Source organism: Anabrus simplex, chromosome 1 (assembly GCF_040414725.1).
Source record: "Anabrus simplex isolate iqAnaSimp1 chromosome 1, ASM4041472v1, whole genome shotgun sequence".
NCBI classification, from domain to species: Eukaryota; Metazoa; Arthropoda; class Insecta; order Orthoptera; family Tettigoniidae; genus Anabrus; species Anabrus simplex.
The window spans coordinates 344,618,689-344,638,246 of record NC_090265.1 but is presented as its reverse complement, the minus strand read 5'-3'; the positions used below and the strand labels follow the sequence as shown (position 1 = coordinate 344,638,246).

The 19,558-nt window shown below is 37.8% G+C and overlaps 1 protein-coding gene across 1 annotated transcript in view; it reads right to left on the bottom strand.

Moving 5' to 3' along the window:
• The window catches only part of LOC136856771 (ribosome biogenesis protein BMS1 homolog), a 317,735-nt gene that overhangs the window by 153,802 nt on the left and 144,375 nt on the right, over positions 1-19,558 (bottom strand). Inside the window, exon 11 of the mRNA XM_067134870.2 lies at positions 17,891-18,087. Coding sequence (XP_066990971.2) covers positions 17,891-18,087 — 197 coding nt within the window. The remainder of the gene's footprint in view (positions 1-17,890; positions 18,088-19,558) is intronic.

The window sequence follows — 19,558 nt, the reverse complement described above, 5'->3', positions numbered from 1 at the left end:
TGGTTGTCAGTACTGTTCTGAAAGGGATACAGTACAACAACACACTTTTTTCTACTGTGTTCGATGGGAAGAAGAACGAAGGAAAGCCTGCCAACAACTTGGCCGACGACTCACGCCAGGGAATCTGGTTCAGATTATGTTAGAGAGCCCGTTTGCCTGGAACACAGTAAAGGCAATGGCGACAAGCATTATGGGGATGAAGGAAAAAGAAGAGAAAGGAAGAACTTAATAATATACACCACTCCATTCTGATGTCATGCCGACAAGCAGTTCCAGAATGGGCTGAGTGAAGAGGGCAGTGGTATTTAGTTGGTGGAAATCCAACTCCCACACAGAATAGTGTCTTTAAGATTTTCCCCAGTAGTAGTAGTAGTAGTAGTAGTAGTAGTAGTAGTAGTAGTAGTAGTAGTAGTAGTAGTAGTAGTAGTAGTAGTAGTAGTAGTAGTAGTAGTAGTAGTAGTAGTAGTAGTAGTAGTAGTAGTAGTAGTAGTAGTAGTAGTAGTAGTAGTAGTAGTAGTAGTAGTAGTAGTAGTAGTAGTAGTAGTAGTAGTAGTAGTAGTAGTAGTAGTAGTAGTAGTAGTAGTAGTAGTAGTAGTAGTAGTAGTAGTAGTAGTAGTAGTAGTAGTAGTAGTAGTAGTAGTAGTAGTAGTAGTAGTAGTAGTAGTAGTAGTAGTAGTAGTAGTAGTAGTAGTAGTAGTAGTAGTAGTAGTAGTAGTAGTAGTAGTAGTAGTAGTAGTAGTAGTAGTAGTAGTAGTAGTAGTAGTAGTAGTAGTAGTAGTAGTAGTAGTAGTAGTAGTAGTAGTAGTAGTAGTAGTAGTAGTAGTAGTAGTAGTAGTAGTAGTAGTAGTAGTAGTAGTAGTAGTAGTAGTAGTAGTAGTAGTAGTAGTAGTAGTAGTAGTAGTAGTAGTAGTAGTAGTAGTAGTAGTAGTAGTAGTAGTAGTAGTAGTAGTAGTAGTAGTAGTAGTAGTAGTAGTAGTAGTAGTAGTAGTAGTAGTAGTAGTAGTAGTAGTAGTAGTAGTAGTAGTAGTAGTAGTAGTAGTAGTAGTAGTAGTAGTAGTAGTAGTAGTAGTAGTAGTAGTAGTAGTAGTAGTAGTAGTAGTAGTAGTAGTAGTAGTAGTAGTAGTAGTAGTAGTAGTAGTAGTAGTAGTAGTAGTAGTAGTAGTAGTAGTAGTAGTAGTAGTAGTAGTAGTAGTAGTAGTAGTAGTAGTAGTACCTCTGGCCATTGCTCTGCCTGCAGGAAAGAAGGCAGAGGTTAGTTTGATGACCTCATCAGTGCAGTGAAACACTTGCAAAAAAAAAGCCTGTAAGTGAAAAAGAAGACTTATTGTGTTGTTTGCACATGCTTCTGCTGTGATTTATATGTTAGGAGACTTGTAGAGAAAGGTAGTGTGTGAGTAAAAGTTGATGACGTGGACACTGTCCAGGAAGATGGTAATGAAATGTGGTTGAAGTGATTGATCTTGTAAGGCGTAAAATCGGTTGAGATCATCAAGGAAAGAAAGTGTAAGCCTTCCAGTTAACAATATGACACATGGACCCACACCACCTGAAGAATTCCCTCAGAAAGTAATCAGCAAACAGAAGTCTTCTTGGTAGGCACATATCTCTGAAACATAAAGCTGCCTGAAGAAAATATTTCTGCATGAATAAGGTGGACAGGATGGAGGTGGAATCTTGAGACTGGGAGCCAGTCAAGGATGTATTGTCCGAAGAAGACTTCTTTCCAGGGCAGCAAGACTTAGATTGTGAGATACTGATGAACAGAAGTGTCCCTAATGATGATAAAGCAGTCAGATGGAAGATGCCTAGGCTGTGTTCAGAAGCATTTTAGTAAGTTATTAGTGAAACCAATGTAGCGAGAAAGAAATTGGACCAAAGGATGGAAAAGAGATTGAGCACAGCAGTGGCAAAACCTAGAATAAAACGTACTGGAAGGTTGGGTTTGTGAATTTTGGGATGTCTTCAGTCCATGGTAGTTGAGGTCTAGTGAGGAGGGAGGTTGATGTTAATGTTGGTCTTTCATTTGGAAATTCATGGATGGTGAAATCCGTACTCTCGTCAAATCTTGCAAAATATGTAACATTAGTAAACCTGCACCTAATACCCACCTAGGTCTGTTATCATCTGAGCACACTTCTCATCCTATAGAAAGATTATTCACAGACTAAATTGGTCCTTTCCCGTGGTCACGGACCGGCCAATGTTTTGACTCGTATGTGCTGATGCCTTCTTACGTGGCTGTTCCCAATTCATATGGCTAATGCTAATACTATCATCTCTTGCTGGAAACAGATCTTTGCTTCCTTTGGACCTTGTCAATTCCTAGTGAGCAACAACGCCAAAGCTTTCACCTCTGTTCGGTTCCGTAATTTCTGTTTTGATTTATCAATTTCTCACGTAACCACCACCCTGTATTATCCGAGGCCCAATTACGCCAAAAGAGTTAACCGAACTCTTAGATCTGCTCCCACTGCCTATCACTCTGCTGACCATTCTAAGTGGGATTCATCACTCAATTGGTTGTCTTTTGCTTTTAATACTGCTGTCCATGAGAGTCACAAGCAAACGCCTGCTTCATTATGGACTTTATGGTGAATTAACGATCTCCTTCCTGACGTCGCCAACCCAGAAATGATCCGTGCTACTTGGCGTCATACGCGTAACAATTTGATGGTTTATTATGCTAAAGTTCAACGTAACTACAATCACGGGCGAAGGCCGCACAATCTGTCTGTGGGTAACCAGGTTTTTGTTAAAATTCATCCTGTTAGTAGTGCTGCAGACCACGTTATTAGTAAGTTAGCCCATAGATTTCGAGGTCCCTGCAATATTTTGAAATTTCTTAACCCGGTATCTTTATTGATGAGTTATCCTGAGAGGAAGAGGATCAGTAGAGTGCATTTATCGCAGATATAGGTACCCTAGTTATTGTAGTGATGTGCACTCCTCTATCTGTGACCATTTATGTCTTAGTTTTAAGAAATGACTGTATTAATTTAATGGCTGGCCAGCCCACATACATGTTATTCCTGTGTATATAAACATTTGTGTACGATTAGTATCAGTAAATTAAGGAATTGGAATTGTAATTATGATTTGTGATTGTATTAGATATCCTCTTTAAGTATTTTTTTTAATGTAATGGATTTTATGTGGTAATGATTAGGTCATGTAAGATTTTGTTTTTATGGTCATGACTTAGGAAACTGTAACTGTAACTTTGGGGTTCTAGGGTAAACTCCTGTAGATATTCATGTTTTATCTTTGGTCCTTTTTTTTAAATTAATAGGATAGTGCTTGCCCTGGGTTAACCGGTATCCCGAGTGTGGGAGGGAGTCTCTCAAAGGAGCACATACTGTGCCACCGGTTGGGTGATGCTTGCTTCATTATTGAAACAATATATTTTTTTTAAACCCATCTTGGATATCATCATTTGTCTTTGTCAAAACCCTTCAAAACTGTTGGACGCCGGTCTTGCCTGTGCTATTCCCCTTTTCTGCTGCATATCTGTTTGTGCTGCAGTTGCTGAAAATTTTCTGTCCATCTGGTGGACATACTAATGTGCCCGTCTGGATGCTGCACTACACTATTTGGTCGCAACGGTCCAAACTGTGATCAGAGTTGACGGAATGTTCCTGCCTTTATGTGGTTGGACTGAATGAGTATGGGGAGTCTGTTGGCATACGATCGGTGTCGACTGCTACCTAAATCAGCGATACCCAAAAGAAAAGGAAATAGATGCATACTGACGTTCCTACAGTGAATGGCATCAAAATTGTGTGTCGTGTGGCAAACCCTCCTATTAATGTGAAACTTTTGTTAGTTTTTGAGGGTAGCTCGAGTCTGTGAGGTGGAGGATGTGGCAGTATTAAGACAGCAGTACGAATTGATTGAAATTTCTTAATTTATTGATTTAAAAAAATTTTGTTGTATAAAATTTTATTTTGTTTGGACCTTTGGACTTGGAAGAATTCTCTTTTAGAAACTCTTTTTTGTGTGTTGTATCAAAATTATCATTTATCTGTGAATTTCAATATTTTTTTTTTTGTTGTCAAAATTTGTGAAACGGCGTGTACCAACATGCGCAGTTCTGGAAGCGTGTTTCCTATTGCGTAAACAAAGACCTTTCTCGAACATTTGTCAGCAAGAACGAAGCGAGTTTTGATTGGAGAAAATAAAGAGTTAATGTAATTGGGGAATGTGAAAGTCAAAGGTGAATTCTATTTTCTGATTGGTTATCTTTGGTGGTTGCATCATTTCCTGTTTCTGGACCTTCTCGCTGCTTCGGTGGGAGCGAGGTACAATCTGGGTCTTTAATAATCTGACCATCATAACAAGAGGTTGTGCTCCTCTCTTGGTCCCATCTTGAGAAACCCGGCCTCAAGGTAAGCACTGTTTCTACATTTATTTCAGTTTTCAACTTCATTTAAATGTAATAATTTCTTTTTCTTAAAGCAGGAGTTTATCCTCGAGTTTCACGTTCACCACTAAATTTATTACAAGTAATTTGTTGAAATGACTTAGTTTTTCAGCTAAGATCTTGTACCTTTTGTTTCGGTGGCAATACCTTTTTTCTTAACTTTGTAATTTATAATGTAATTATCCCTCGGATTTACCTCCCCGTATTTCTTTTTCGCCTTACATAAGTTCTGAAAATCTATGCACATTACCTCAAGAGATTTAGGCAGTGATGCAAGTTTTCTGTACCTCTGTGTTTGGTTTTATTTGAGCCGCTGAGAGCCCAAGTGGTCTAAGTCAAGAAATGTCAGCTTTGAGTTATACCACTCAGTGCACTTGTAACGCATGAAAATTTGTTGTGAAGAAGTGGTATAACAATAACTCTCATGGGAGACGCTTCAGAGCACTACATGCATTCTTCCCATCATGCCAGAGTGGAGCGCATTTACAGGAATAGTGGTATAAGTCAAGCGTCACGGCCATGAGGTTGTGTTGTTCTGTGTTCATTATCGTTGTTATTTACGTTCTAAAATCAAACAGTCCTTGTAACTGTGCTAGTAAGTATCGGTATTGTTTTCTTTATTTAGATTTTTAATATTCAGGTGTTATTGAAGTTATTGGCATCAAAAGGCTCCCAAGAAGTAGGTTCCTGACTTCTAAAGCATGTTGAATTCCATGCCCATGATGCTCATCATGTGATAGCATACAGTGATGCAGCAAGTGGTCAAACTCGGAATCCCAAACTTGCACTAATTTAGATAGAGATTGTAAAGAACTCAAGAAATGAAATCTAAGTGGTTGACCATAAGTTCATGCTATCAGGACACTCCTTTCTTCCAAACAATCAGGATTTAGGAGTTATTGAGAGAAAATCAAGAACTGCTCAATTTTCACTCCGGATGATTGGTGTAATACCATTCAAAAGGCAAGGAGGAAACAACCTTTTCCCATTTAGAGAATGGCTCTGAATGACTTTGTCTCAACAAAAGGCAGAGAAAAGTGTAACATTTAGAAAGATGAACACACAAAATGAAAAGTTCAGTTGGCTTCATGTTCGATGGCTTCGTTTTCAGAAAGACTCTCCTCTTCTCATTCTCTACAAGGAATCTCTTGATGAATGAATCCCTGTCAAAACTTTGGACATTACTCCTTCACATCGTGTTCGTGGCCGTCCTCATTTGTCTGGTGTTCAACTCATCCCTCTCAACAACAACGCTGTGCAACCTGTCACTGAGGCTAAGGAGAGAGACATGATGACCCTTCTCCCAAATATCCCTCCGGTACACCACACTTTCTTCAATCAACTGACAATTGTGAATTCGGCTGTGGAGTATGGACCTGATTATGTTGACCCACTACAAGAAGAAGATGACCTAGATTGTGAAATTGAGTAAACTGGCATCTTCCATTATAAAGTCTGTTTAAATTTTAGCATGATAATTTAATTTTCAGAAATTTTGACATATGGGCAAAACAATTTATTTATAATTCATGAGTGTCCATACTGCTGAACTATTAGACCAGATTGCATAGCTAGAATTTAACTACAGAGCAATTATTTTAACTCAATCTGTGAGAGAAAAAGTTGTAATGGAAGCCGTATGTGCAGTTTCACATCTACTGTACATTATGTTTCGTTAACAATTATTTTATAAATACATTGCCATATTAGAGGTTAAAACACAACCCATACATTTTTCTTTCACTCGACTTTGCCAAAACATTTATCGGAAGAGTTGTACAACTCTTGATTTGTACTACTTTACCTTCCGCTATGAGTAAACTGCTGACAAGAAAAGTGGTACTCCAAATTTTAGGAATGATAAAAAGCCATTTAAAGAACAAATAACTAAAATGTCTTTATTAAATACAATTTTAATATATCGTCTGCATATTTCATCAAATGAATCATGAATTCTTGTAAAGCCTGAATTTACATGAAATGGGGAAAAATTGACTTAGACCACTTTGGCTCTCAGCGGCTCACTTCTACTTTGCTGATTGGGATTAGCCCCCTTTTTAATATTGACATGTATCGTTGAATAGTGCTTCTAGTTTCAAATTCTGTGATTAAATTTTTTTTAGTGCACTGTCTGCAGGGGTAGTTAAATTCTAAATTTCCTTGTAAAGATCTTTCTATTTTGAATTTTTGATTTGTTCCTCTCTATTGAGTTTTAATTTGTTTCCTTTTTCTTAAAATAAATGTGTGTAATCCAAGGGCAATTACCCTCTACATTTTCTTTCTTCGCAAAAGGCTATGTCCCATTACCTCGCAGGGTTCCATGCCGCTTTCCACATCCATTCAGTAGTTGTCATGTTTCCTAACCTGTTTGTTTATGTTTTGTGCTGCGATGTTTTGTTGGACCGTAAGTTTTCTTTTACTGTGTTTAAAATTGAATTATTATTATTATTATTATTATTATTATTATTATTATTATTATTATTATTATTATTATTATTATTATTATTATTATTATTTATTTATTTATTTATTTGAGTGATCAAACCAGTAATGGTTACATTAAGGTTGGTCTTTAAAATTTCAGGATTTTGAACTCAGAGGCAGACAAATTAGTGAGGGACCTTTAGATCTAATATGCTAGAATACAACCAAGTTGTTTGAGAAGCTCCACAGACACTCATCAATGGGTAGGGCAAGAGTTTCACATGCTGAAGATTTTTAACTTCCAGGGAAAGAGCATAATGCAATTAACCTGGAATATGAAGTGATGTGTGTGACCCATCATGGACCAGTCATCCACAAGTGCAGATCACATGCTCTGCCTGTACTGAGCTTCCCACATCAAATATGTCTGTTCACCAATTAGATTAATTTTTGCTCTTTCATACTGTGTGTCGATCAATGAATGTTAAGTACTTTCATATATGTTTTAAAATAATTACCTTTGTAATATGTGTACATTTTGAGAAATGATATCTGTGAAAAATGACAATTTATCAACTGATGTCTAACATTCATTGTTATAGCTAAAATCCTCAGCACAACTGGGAATCGAATCCAAGGAGCCTCTGAATTGAAGGCTGCAGTGTTGACAATTCACCAAGGACCAGACTCTCAAAATCCATCAATACAGTATGGGATAAACAGTTAATTCATTCTTCAGAGGTTACCATATGCTTTTTATTAAAAGCCAACTCCCAGAAAATCAGAAACAAAATTTTAAAAAATAAATAAATAATTAAATAAATAAATAAATAATGAAGCACAAAACACATAATTAATTTTGTCATTTAATTATGTAGTCCATCGCCATAAGATGATTCGGATTCATCGTCACTTACTTTTTTATCACTGTCTTCACACAGAGCATTGTCTTCTGTGCTATCAAGAACATTGGAGAATGAAAACTTTTTAAGTGCATGGCATGACTTTTTAATGTAATGTTTGAAGACAATGCTAAAATTTCAAAAGCTTCAGGTATTAGAATTGTTAGCAGAGTTTCTGCAGTGATAGCATCCATTAGAAGATTACTTAGTACATACAGTGCACACATGTTATACAGTATATACAAGTTAAGCGAGAAAACGTACTACTGAATACATGAATAAAAACTATCCAACAGGGACATGGAAACACTAGATACGACTGCATTTTACGTCATGTATCGGCGGGTACAGTGAAAAATATATCTACCATTTCTGAAGATGAGAGGAGAATATTAAAAGGTGTGAAGAACATGAGAGAACAAATATGAAATATATTTTCTGCTGGGGATTAAAAAAAAAACACTGCACTGAAAATTGCGAAAAACTCCAGACAACAAAAATATGAAAACATTTGCACGGGCGGCCATGAAAATATCAAATATTATCATACTCTTTCTAAAACAAGTGGTAGTAGACCAGTGGGTTATTCAACATTATTTTCTGGTCACACTCTCAGACAATGAATTTGAGGTTACACTTGACAATGTGCAAGTGTGACTTTGGTTGCCATTTTGAAACCGGCAAAACTTCAGTTCGACCAACTCGAATGATTGAGTCAAAACTTGACGGTGCAAGTTTCAGCATTTGCACTACCTCTGCATGCTTAAAGATGCAGGTGCCAGTCCACTTTCGGATAGATTTTAATTTTGTCTTCATTAGTAAGGAATTACACGTTTTCTGAATCCATAACTAGGCTTTCACAAGACAAATATGCACCACGCTAGTCAACTTCGGACGATTATGTTCCTACTCCAGATGTAGGCTATCAGGCGACAAATATTGTTACCCTTCACTGTACCACTCAACACAAAATGAATTTCTGATTTCTGAATGAAATGCTAAATACAAGCACAAATAGACTCACTGTGTTATCCTGCAATCTCGCTGCTACCTGGAGAGCAAAATTGAACATTCCTGAGGCTAATGACTTGTTTCCCGTAGGTACGACCTATCCTGTAAAATTCGAGAATTCATGGTCTTTTCCCGATATCACGCAACTGTAGTGAGGGCTTTTTCTCACCCGAGTTGGAAATCACATTCCTTTCACAAGGGATGACAAACATAGTAACACTTTCAGGACTAGAAAAAATGTGATTGTACTCAGTGGTAATAACGAAAATTTGCGAAGCGACAAGTGAGGCATTTTTATATAGATTTAACACAATAAGAATCGAGATTTTGAATTAAGACATACTAAACTGGAAAACGTGTTAATGAGGAACGCACTAACAAGGTTTCAGAGTACTTCAGTAGAAGAACTTTAACAGATTATCACCAGGCGAATTGGCCGTGCGGTTAGTGGCGCGCTGCTGTGAGCTTGCATCCGGCAGATAGTGGGTTCGAATCCCACTATCAGCAGCCCTGAAGATGGTTTTCAGTGGTTTCCCATTTTCACACCAGGCAAATGCTTGGGCTGTACCTTAATTAAGGTCACACCCGCTTCCTTCCAAATCCTAGGCCTTTCCTATCCCATCGTCGCCATAAGACCTATCTGTGTCAGTGCGACATAAAGCCACTAACAACAGATTATCCACAACTCCATAGAAATATGCTGTTTTGCTGGTGTATTTGGTGCAACTGAGTGTACATTCACAAGAATCATATAACAACATTTAAGTTGAGAATTGTAGTGTAGATACGGTATATTAGATAGTATCTTGCCTGTTATATTCGTGTATATCTTTGTGTGTGTATCCATCAGAGCACAGTAAAATAGTACTAATAATACTCTGTCTACGCATTTAGCTTTGTTGGTAATCTAAGTAGTTATTGAGAATTACAAACTCGCAATTTTCATTTCTGCTTATGCTTAATAATATTTCAGATTCCCTGTGGGAATCAACATCTATATCATCTGATGGCCAAGCAGGCATCAATTTTTGGTAATGAGACAAAGTCTTTTAGTGCACTGGCACTGCCGGTGGCTTCAGTTAGCCTACGCAGTGGCCTCCACGGTATGCACTGGCCAGCGTATTGGTAGGTGTGCTAGGTACCAACTGATGAGCCCACCCTAGCACGCGAGGGCGAAACGCTGGCAACCAAGAATGAGTTAGCTGGAAAATTTATAATGTCCAATAACGGACCATTTATATCGGTATTAATAACAACATGTTGTAATTAGGATAGTCTGAAAGTAGTAGTGTATTGTAGTATCTTATTAGCAATTCGTGGGCATATTCTATTATTGTAAAATATTTGTGTAGTATAGTAGAATTATCTGTAGAACATCTCTTACTAGAATTATGTTGTAGTAATTAGGGTAGACTTAACGGCAGTTTAGAATTGTGTAATTCTTGTGTATTCCTTTTGTATTCAGTAATTAACGGTAGTTTTTATTCTATTAAGGTGTTGTAGATCAAAATATACTAATACTAAGTAGTATTGTAGTGTAGCAGTATATTAATTAGCGTACTGTCGTGTAATCCTTGTGTACTATCCTAGACAATAGTTCTTTCCTTTCATTTTTTTTTTTTTTTTTGCACAGAATTAGTTATTTCATTTTTCCATAAAGAATGGCTAAGGAGTGCAAGTGTAGGCACTGTGGGTGTGGCCAGGCATTAAGGAGTATGAGGGAGGAGTTGGAGAGTTTGAGGGAGATAATCAGGATTCTCTCAGAAGACAGAAAGGAAAGTAGTCCTCCCTCAAACAACTTACAGAATATAGTAGGTGAAAAAGAGGGATGGGAAGGAAGGGAGGGAATTGTACAAGACAGATGGTCTAATGTTTTAAGGGGAAGAGGATTGCAAGCTAAGGGCTCTATTCAGGATCAGATTTCAGGACAGTTGTCTGTGAGAAATCATACGAGTCACAGAGGGAAGATGAGGAACAGGGAACTGTTGCTGAGAATAATGGAAGTAGGAGGATGGGAAAAGGTAGGAAAGGGAAATGTGGAGTAGAGGATAGGAAAAAAACAGGTGGAACAGGGTCGTGGGAGGGAGAAAAAGGAAGAGGAAGTAGCTTCTGCAGTGGTCAGGAAAGATAGGGCTGACCAGGATGGGAGGGGATCAAATGAGGTGGGTAGGGTAGAGGCTCTGGTCATGGAGGATTCCATTGTTAGACATGTGGGAAAAGTGAGTGGAGGAAAGGGAACCAGGGCAGTGTGTTGCCCAGGTATTAGGCTGAGCCAGACGTTGAGGAAAGTAGAAGAGAAGGAGAAGGGAAAGGAAAAGGTGGTAGTGTTTCACGTTGGTACCAATAACGTAAGGCAAGCAGGTAAAGTACAAACATAGCTGGGGATGTGTAGGATCTGGTAAATGCAGCACGGGTGAAATTTAATCCTCCAAATGGTACGAGTCGTTAATAACGACTCATTTATGCCTTTGTGAAATGATAATGTCATTATTAACAACTCATTTTTTTAGAGCCGTGTTGCTGGGCAACCATTTAATGAATATCGTCAAACTTTGCACTAAACAATAGTTCAGTTCATTGGCTATTTCGATTCATCTAGCTGAATTATCGAATAGGTATTTTTGCTTATGTACTCTCTAAAACAAATCTTGGCGTCAGTCGCTCGAAGCACCACACCGCATAGCAGTGTTCTGTTGTCGTTGTACTTGATCGGTTAGTGTTTCAATAAACTAAAATGTGCAATCCATGTTGTTCTGACGATATTCGGGATACGTTAGAAGAAGATTATGAAAATTATGTTTTCAGTGATGACAGTGATTTGCCAGGTGATGAAATACCAAAAGCAGTTTCTTTTTTTTTTTTTTTTTTTTTTTTTTTTTCTATGGGCTTTACGTCGCACCGACACAGATAGGTCTTATGGCGACGATGGGAGAGGAAAGGCCTAGGAGTTGGAAGGAAGCGGCCGTGGCCTTAATTAAGGTACAGCCCCAGCATTTGCCTGGTGTGAAAATGGGAAACCACGGAAAACCATTTTCAGGGCTGCCGATAGTGGGATTCGAACCTACTATCTCCCGGATGCAAGCTCACAGCCGCGCGCCTCTACGCGCACGGCCAACTCGCCCGGTAAGCAGTTTCTTTGAGTGGTGACTTATCAGAAAACGAGGATGATAAAAAGAAAGCGAAGCAAATTCTGGTGCCCTAAGTGTAATTGTGGCATGCATCCTACTTGCTACCATAAGTTGAAACACTTCTACAGGCCCATAGTAAAGGGGAGGAAAAGAAAATCTCTTGCAAGTGACTCGAAGTAAAGAATTATGCCCGAAGAGATGTACATAGTTTTGGTTTTTTGTACATACATTTAACTTTCTGTTCTTTAGTTTTACGGTAAAAGCCTTTTGTTGCTAATAAAATGGTGGTGAACTTTTATACACTTGCCTTTTGTTTCAGTCTTTTATAGTTTTGAAGCTACGCACAATGAAAGTTGAAACATTGTTGTTTTTTTTTTCTTTCAAAAGTGAAAAATTGTAATTTACAACCCCCAAATAAAATGGAATCAAGGTGTGTACCCAAAATTATTACATAATCACATTCTCTAGTTTATACTGAACAAAAAGATATGTAATATGATATACCTTACTGTCATTTTGTATTCTTTATTAATTTAAAAAAATTTGTACTAAGATGTTACAGTGGCTTATCACTTAAAAGAGGTTTTTACGTATCATTTGGAGGGTTAAGGAAGCACAGATTGTTATCAAGTGGAATACTCTGTAGGAGGTGACTGGGGATTTAAATGAGACTATGGAGTGGGTATGTGGGAAACTAGGAATGAAATTTCTAGATCCAATGGATGGGTAGGAAGTTATAGGGTTATAGGGAGGTACATTCAGGGAAACAGGGTGGTCTAGGGAGTGGTGATAAGTACAGTAGATCCTCGATTATATATTCCCGGAAACTACGTTTTCCCGTATTATTCGTTCAAATTACATGGTCCCATGAGCATCTTAATTAAATCACGCATTATCCGTTCCTCAAAGAAACGATTTCCCGGATCAACCGTCCAGAAATTTCAGTCCCATCAACACTAAATCCTCGGTCACGCGTTTTTCAAGAAACTGTATCTCACGAAAGAACGGCTACGGCATAGTAACGGATCTTGGTGTTAACGTCCCATCATTGCGGTAATTTGAGGAAGTACTGTACTGGAAAAGCGATCGGCGGTGAACTTGCATAAGGGACCATCTTAGCATCGCATTCGGATGGTATTGTATAGAGAATCCTCGGAAATCATAAAGCCCCCATCAACACTAAATCCTCGGTCACGCGTTTTTCAAGAAACTGTATCTCACGAAAGAACGGCTACGGCATAGTAACGGATCTTGGTGTTAACGTCCCATCATTGCGGTAATTTGAGGAAGTACTGTACTGGAAAAGCGATCGGCGGTGAACTTGCATAAGGGACCATCTTAGCATCGCATTCGGATGGTATTGTATAGAGAATCCTCGGAAATCATAAAGCAGAGTGTATCCAGAAAAATTGGAAGGAGGCAGGGCGCATTTCGACAGCTCTACTTGAAGACGGAACAAGTTTCGCCAAATGTTCGTACTTGCAAAACGTCTACATTATGTCCAGGGTTAGATGTTTATTTTTATTTTTACTTTTTTCGAGTGTATCGCCGAACAGGTTTTCGGCACTTCCCTCAAGGCACTGTACAGTCACTGGGCTTTCAGGCATGAGTCAAAACTGCTCCTTCTTAAGTAACACAAATTTAATATTTTAATATTATTGTATACAATTATGTTACCGAGACCAGAACAGATGTTGCACCTTACATAGGCCTACATAAAGCCATGGGAGGTTTTGGGATTGCCCATTACTGTTTTGGTCCTAATACAAGACTGGGAATTTCACGTTTTAGTGTCAAAATGTTATAAAATCCGCAGTCGTTTTATTTGCGCATGTTACATTGAAAAACTGTATCATTTCGCACTCGTACTGACTTGTACAACGAGCGCACTTTCCAGGTCAAGGTCACAAATAATCGTAATTTCCGAAGTGCAAATTGTATCTTTTCTCTTTCCAATTTGATTGTGATCAGTGACGGGCAGAAGTGAATGCATTTGAAAACTTGAAAATCGAAATTTACATTCAAAACCATAGGCCTACTGTATTCTCAAGTTTAAGATAACCTTTAAAAGTTGATGTAGGACTAATTTACGCGGTACAAGATTTCCATAAACTGACTACGAACAGTATACCGATGACCAAATTACAATGAAAGATTTAAAAAAAAAAAGGGATTTCACAATCATGTTGGGTTCTTTTGTATCTAATGTGCTTTACTTTATTAGATTAGAGAATTAAAAACTACTGTGGTCGATTGTTGTTTGACTTGGTGTAACGGGGATTAGATTTTTTGAAGAGTTTGGCCGATCAAAGTTGCTGAACTGAAAGAAGTTTTCAGAGGAAACTGACGAAGTTTCCCCGGTAGAACTGAATGTAAAGTTTCAAGATGTTTAATTCGAGTGCCGGTAAGTAATGTTTAAAGCCTGCCCCGCTGTCTAACTTGCCTGCCTCTCACCCGGAGGGCCCGGTTTCGATTCCCGGCCAGGTCAGGCATTTTTACCTGGATATAACGGCTGGTTCCAGGTTCAATATTCTACGATTACCTTTAATTGAGGAGCTATTTAATGATGATATGGCGACTGCGGTCCAGAGAGCCAGGAATAACGGCTGAGAGGATTCGTTACACGACCATGCGTCACCTAGTAATCTGCAGGCCTTGGGACCGAGGGCGGTCGCTTCGTAGGCGGAAGGCCCACAGGGGCTGTAGATTGGTTTGGTTTAGGTGTGTTTGTAAGATTATAAGTATACATATTTCATTTTTGTGATGTTTAGTCAAACTGTTGATGGTTTGTTCGTTTCCGGATTTTCCGTTTTCCCGTGTTGTACGTTTTTTCTGTGGTCCCTCCAAAAATGGAGAATCAAGGTTCCACTGTATACAGAGATCAGGAAGTCAAGTAGGGATAAACTGTAGAAGTAGTGTTGTAAAGAAAGGAATAGAATTAAGTAATTTAATAGATTTATACATACCAGATATTGTAATAGGAGTTGAAACATGGCTGAAAAAAATGGCTTTTAGTGCCAGGAGTGTCCAAGGACAAGTTCGGCTCGCTAGAAGCAGGTCTTTTGATTTGACACCCGTAGACGACCTGCACATTGTGATGAGGATGAAATGATATAATGGATGCAGAATTTTTTTCACAGAACTGGAGTGTGTATCATAGAGATAGGATATGAATGGTAGGAGGGGGAGTATTAATTCTGGTGACAGAAGAATTTGTAAGCTATGAAAAAGTTAAAGATGACATACATGAAATTCTAGGTGTAAGCTCATTTCTAAAGATGTTTTTGGAGTGTACAGACTGGGAAAGGGTAGCGCTGAAGTGAGATTAAGATTTATTTGATAAGATGAGAAACGGTATGGAAAGGAATTTGATTGCAGCAGGAGATCTCAATTTACCAAATGTCAATTGGGAAGGTATGGAAAGGAATTTGATTGTAGCAGGAGATCTCAATTTACCAAATGTCAATTGGGAAGGTAATGCCAATAACAGGAAGCATGAACAACAAATGGCAAATAAGTTAATATGGGAAGGACAGCTGATTAAAAAAGTGATGGAACCAACTAGAGGAAAGAATATTCTGGACGTGGTGCTGGCAAAACCAGATGAGCTCCATAGAGAAACTGAAGTAATAGATGGTATTAATGATTACAAAGCTGTTTTTGTCATAGTTAAAAATAAATGTGATAGAAAATAAGTCTTTAAAGTAGGACTGATATGGCTGATAAAACAGGCATGAGGCAGTTTCTAAAAAGTAACTACGATTGGTGGAAAACGGTAAATAAAAATATAAACAGACTCTTGGAGGGGTTTAAAGCTGTTACTGAGGAATGTGAAAATAGGATTGTACCTTTAAAGGTGGTAAGGAATGGTAAAGACCCACTATATTATAATAGAGAAGTAAAGAGACTAGAAGGAGGTGCAGATTTGAAAGATAGAGTTAGAAATGATTGTGGAAGTAGGGAGAAATTTAAGAAACTTACTAGGAAATGGAATCTAGGAAAGAAGTCTGCTAAGGATATCATGATGGCAAGCATAATTGGCAGTCATACAAATTTTAGTGAAAAATGGAAGGGTATGTATAGGTACTCTAAGGGAGAAACAGGTTCCAAGAAGGACATTCTAGGAATCATCAATGAACAAGGGGAATGCGTATGTGAGGATCTTCACAAGGCAGAAATATTCAGTCAGCAGTGTGTAAAGATTGTTGGTTACAAGGATAATGTCCAGATAGAGGAGGTGACTAATACTAACGAAGTATTGAAATTTACCTATGATAACAACGACATTTACAATAAGATACAAAAGTTGAAAACTAGAAAAGCGGCTGGAATTGATAAGATTTCTGGGGTATACTAAAGACAAATGGTTGGGATATAGTACCATATCTGAAGTACTTATTTGATTATTGTTTGGTCGGAGGAGCTATACCAGATGAATGAAGAGTTGTTATAGTAGACCCTGTGTATAAAGGAAAGGGTGATAACATAAAGTTGAAAATTAGAGGCCAGTCCGTTTGACATGCATTGCATGTAAGCTTTGGGAAGGCATTCTTTCTGATTATATTCGACATGTTTGCAAAATTAGTAACTGGTTCGATAAAAAGCAGTTCGTGTTTAGGAAAGGTTATTCCACTGAAGCTCATCTTGTAGGATTCCAGCAAGATATAGCAGATATCTTGGATTCAGGAGGTCAAATGAACTGTAAAATGACAGCATTAGTAGGGTGGATCATGGGAGACTACTGGTAAAAATGAGTGCAAATGGACTAGACAAAAGAGTGATTGAATGGGTTGCTATATTTCTAGAAAATAGATCTCAGAGAATTAGAGTAGGCAAAGCTTTATGTGACTCTGTAATAATTAAGAGGGGAATTCCTCAAGGCAGTATTATTGGACCTTTATGTTTTCTTATATATATAAATGGTATGAGTAAAGAAGTGGAATCAGAGGCAAGGCTTTTTGCGGATGATGTTATTCTGTACAGAGTAATAAATAAGTTACAAGATTGTGAGCAACCTCGATAATGTTGTGAGATGGACAGTACGGAATGGTATGATGATAAACGGGGTTAAAAGTCAGGTTGTGAGTTTCACAAATAGGAAGTCCTCTCAGTTTTAATTACTGCATTGATGGGGTGAAAGTTCCTTATGGGAATCATTGTAAGTACCTATGTGTTAATATAAAAAAGATCTTCATTGGAGTTTCACATAAATGATATTGTAAATAAAGGGTACAGATCTCTGCATATGGTTATGAGGGTGTTTAGGAGTTGTAATAAGGATGTAAAGCAGAGGGCATATAAGTCTCTGGTAAAACCCCAAATAGAGCATGGTTCCAGTATATGGGACCCTCACGAGGATTACTTGATTCAAGAATTGGAAAAAATCCAAAGAAAAGCAACTCGGTTTGTTCTGGGTGATTTCTGTCAAAAGAGTAGCGTAAGAAAATTGTTGCGAAATTTGGGCTGGGAAGACTTGGGAGAAACGCGATGAGCTGCTCGACTAAGCGGTATGTTACAAGTTATAAACCAACACTTCTCAGAAAAATTCTGAAGTAATGCACGAATGAAACCGGACCTGAACCTACACGATGGTGAAAACTTAGTTATAGCGGCTTCTGGCATTATTTTTCAGAATTTTTCCTACTGCATCTATAAAGGGTGTCATGTTCTTTACCAGTTGTGTTATCAATATCAATTCTAAGCCAAGGAGCATTTTTTGAACAATGAAACAATGAAAAGGATTGGCTCAGAATTGGGTAAATATGGTAGGTTGGTATCATCAGTCTACCTTCATTCTGGTTTTGAAAAAATCATTCTCCTCTCACTTACTTGATTTAGTAACCCTTCATTTGTTTTCTTACCTTGGTCCCATCTTGAGAAACCCGGCCTCAGGGTAAGCACTGTTTCTACGTTTATTTCAGTTTTCAACTTCATTTAAATGTAATAATTTATTTTTCTTAAAGCAGGAGTTATTTGTTCAGTTGTAAACTGTAAGAAGTTCATACCTCTGGCTGTTCCCAGTCCCTCAGGATTGTTACACTGAACCGTGAACAGTCTTCTGAGTCACGCAAGTCACGATCTTCCTGTTGTCTCTGCTGATGGTGAGAAACTATTCGAAACAAACCACCAACTTCATCTTCACTTCCATTATTCACAGTAGGCTCCTTCATAGGCTCAAGGAGAGCATTATTATTCGTAAGTCCTAGAAAATAACAATTCAATAAGCATCAAGAGAAATAAATGTTACAGTACTGCATTCAGCTGATGCACTCACTCATTAGATTATTAGCAACAGTTACGAAAAATGATACCAGGTATCTTTATTGATTCTGTTCTGGATTGTAATTGCATCACTTATAAATGATTTGTGTGTCAAGGTCCAAATTGGTCTCAAAATCAACTTCAATTCACTTCACATTGTAAAGCTAGAATGCAGCAGTAGTCAAAGATGACACTAAGCACAAAGGAAAGATCGTCATTTGGGTAATCACATAAATGGGATTGTAAATAAAGGGTACAGATCTCTGCACATGATTTTGAGGGAATGTAGGGGTTGTAGTAAGGATGTAAAGGAGAGGGCAAATAAGTCTCTGGTAAGACCCCAAATAGAGTATGGTTCCAGAGTATGGGACTCTCATCAGAATTACATGATTCAAGAACAGAAAGAAATCCAAAGAAAAGCAGCTCGATTTGTTCTGAGTGATTTCCAACAAAGGAGTAGCATTACAAAAATGTTGCGAAGTTTGGGCTGGGAAGAACTGGGAGAAACGAGACGAGCTGCTCGACTAACTGGTATGTTGATATAGGTGATATAGGCGTTGGTTCCCATAGGGAATAATAATTATTAAATTAATGTCGTAATGGTCCACCTATTCAATACTATAATATGCAATGCAATATTTTTTAATTACATTACTAGGCTAGGGACTAGTTTCGGCCTTGGCTGGCCATCTTCAGCCTTAATGTAATACATCTAATAACTAAACAAATGTACAAACACACAATTGACATAAAAACAAATGCACAAAAATACAATTGACATAAAAACAAATGCACAAAAATACAATTGACATTAAAATCTGGGATGAACTATGTGTAAAATTTGAAAAATAAATAAGGCTCTAAATTCTTAGCATCTGGAGTATGCTCATCATCCAGACTCTTTCCTGCATTAATATTCATACAATTAGTTCCATTACTGCTAAAACTAGCCAACATGATTTTGCGATAAAATAGAAAATATGTAATTCTTATAGAAATCGCTGCCCTGATTCCGAAAATGATGCTATATTTTTCTTATCACGTCTAGTTTTGACGCAATTCAGTGTTTTAGTATCTGCACAAATTCGTAAGATGTAATATTGAGAGATGTTCTCGCGCAACTTTTTTTTTTAGAATACAATTATGTGATTTGCTCCTCTCTGTTATTGTTTGCATTTTATTATAGGTTTATTGCTGTCTAAATTTTCATTTTGTAGTTGAGGGTTTCGTGGTAAATTCATAACAAACTCCCCCAGATACGATATAGACCGTGAGGTATGTAGGATTGAAGATAAGACAGTTGAGCGTTTGTCTTTCATCTTAGACCACGTGAATGAACAGACGTGTTAAAAGCCCCAGCCCTTATGCAATGTTTATGATGGACTGATAAAGCAGTTTCCTTGCAAAGATAA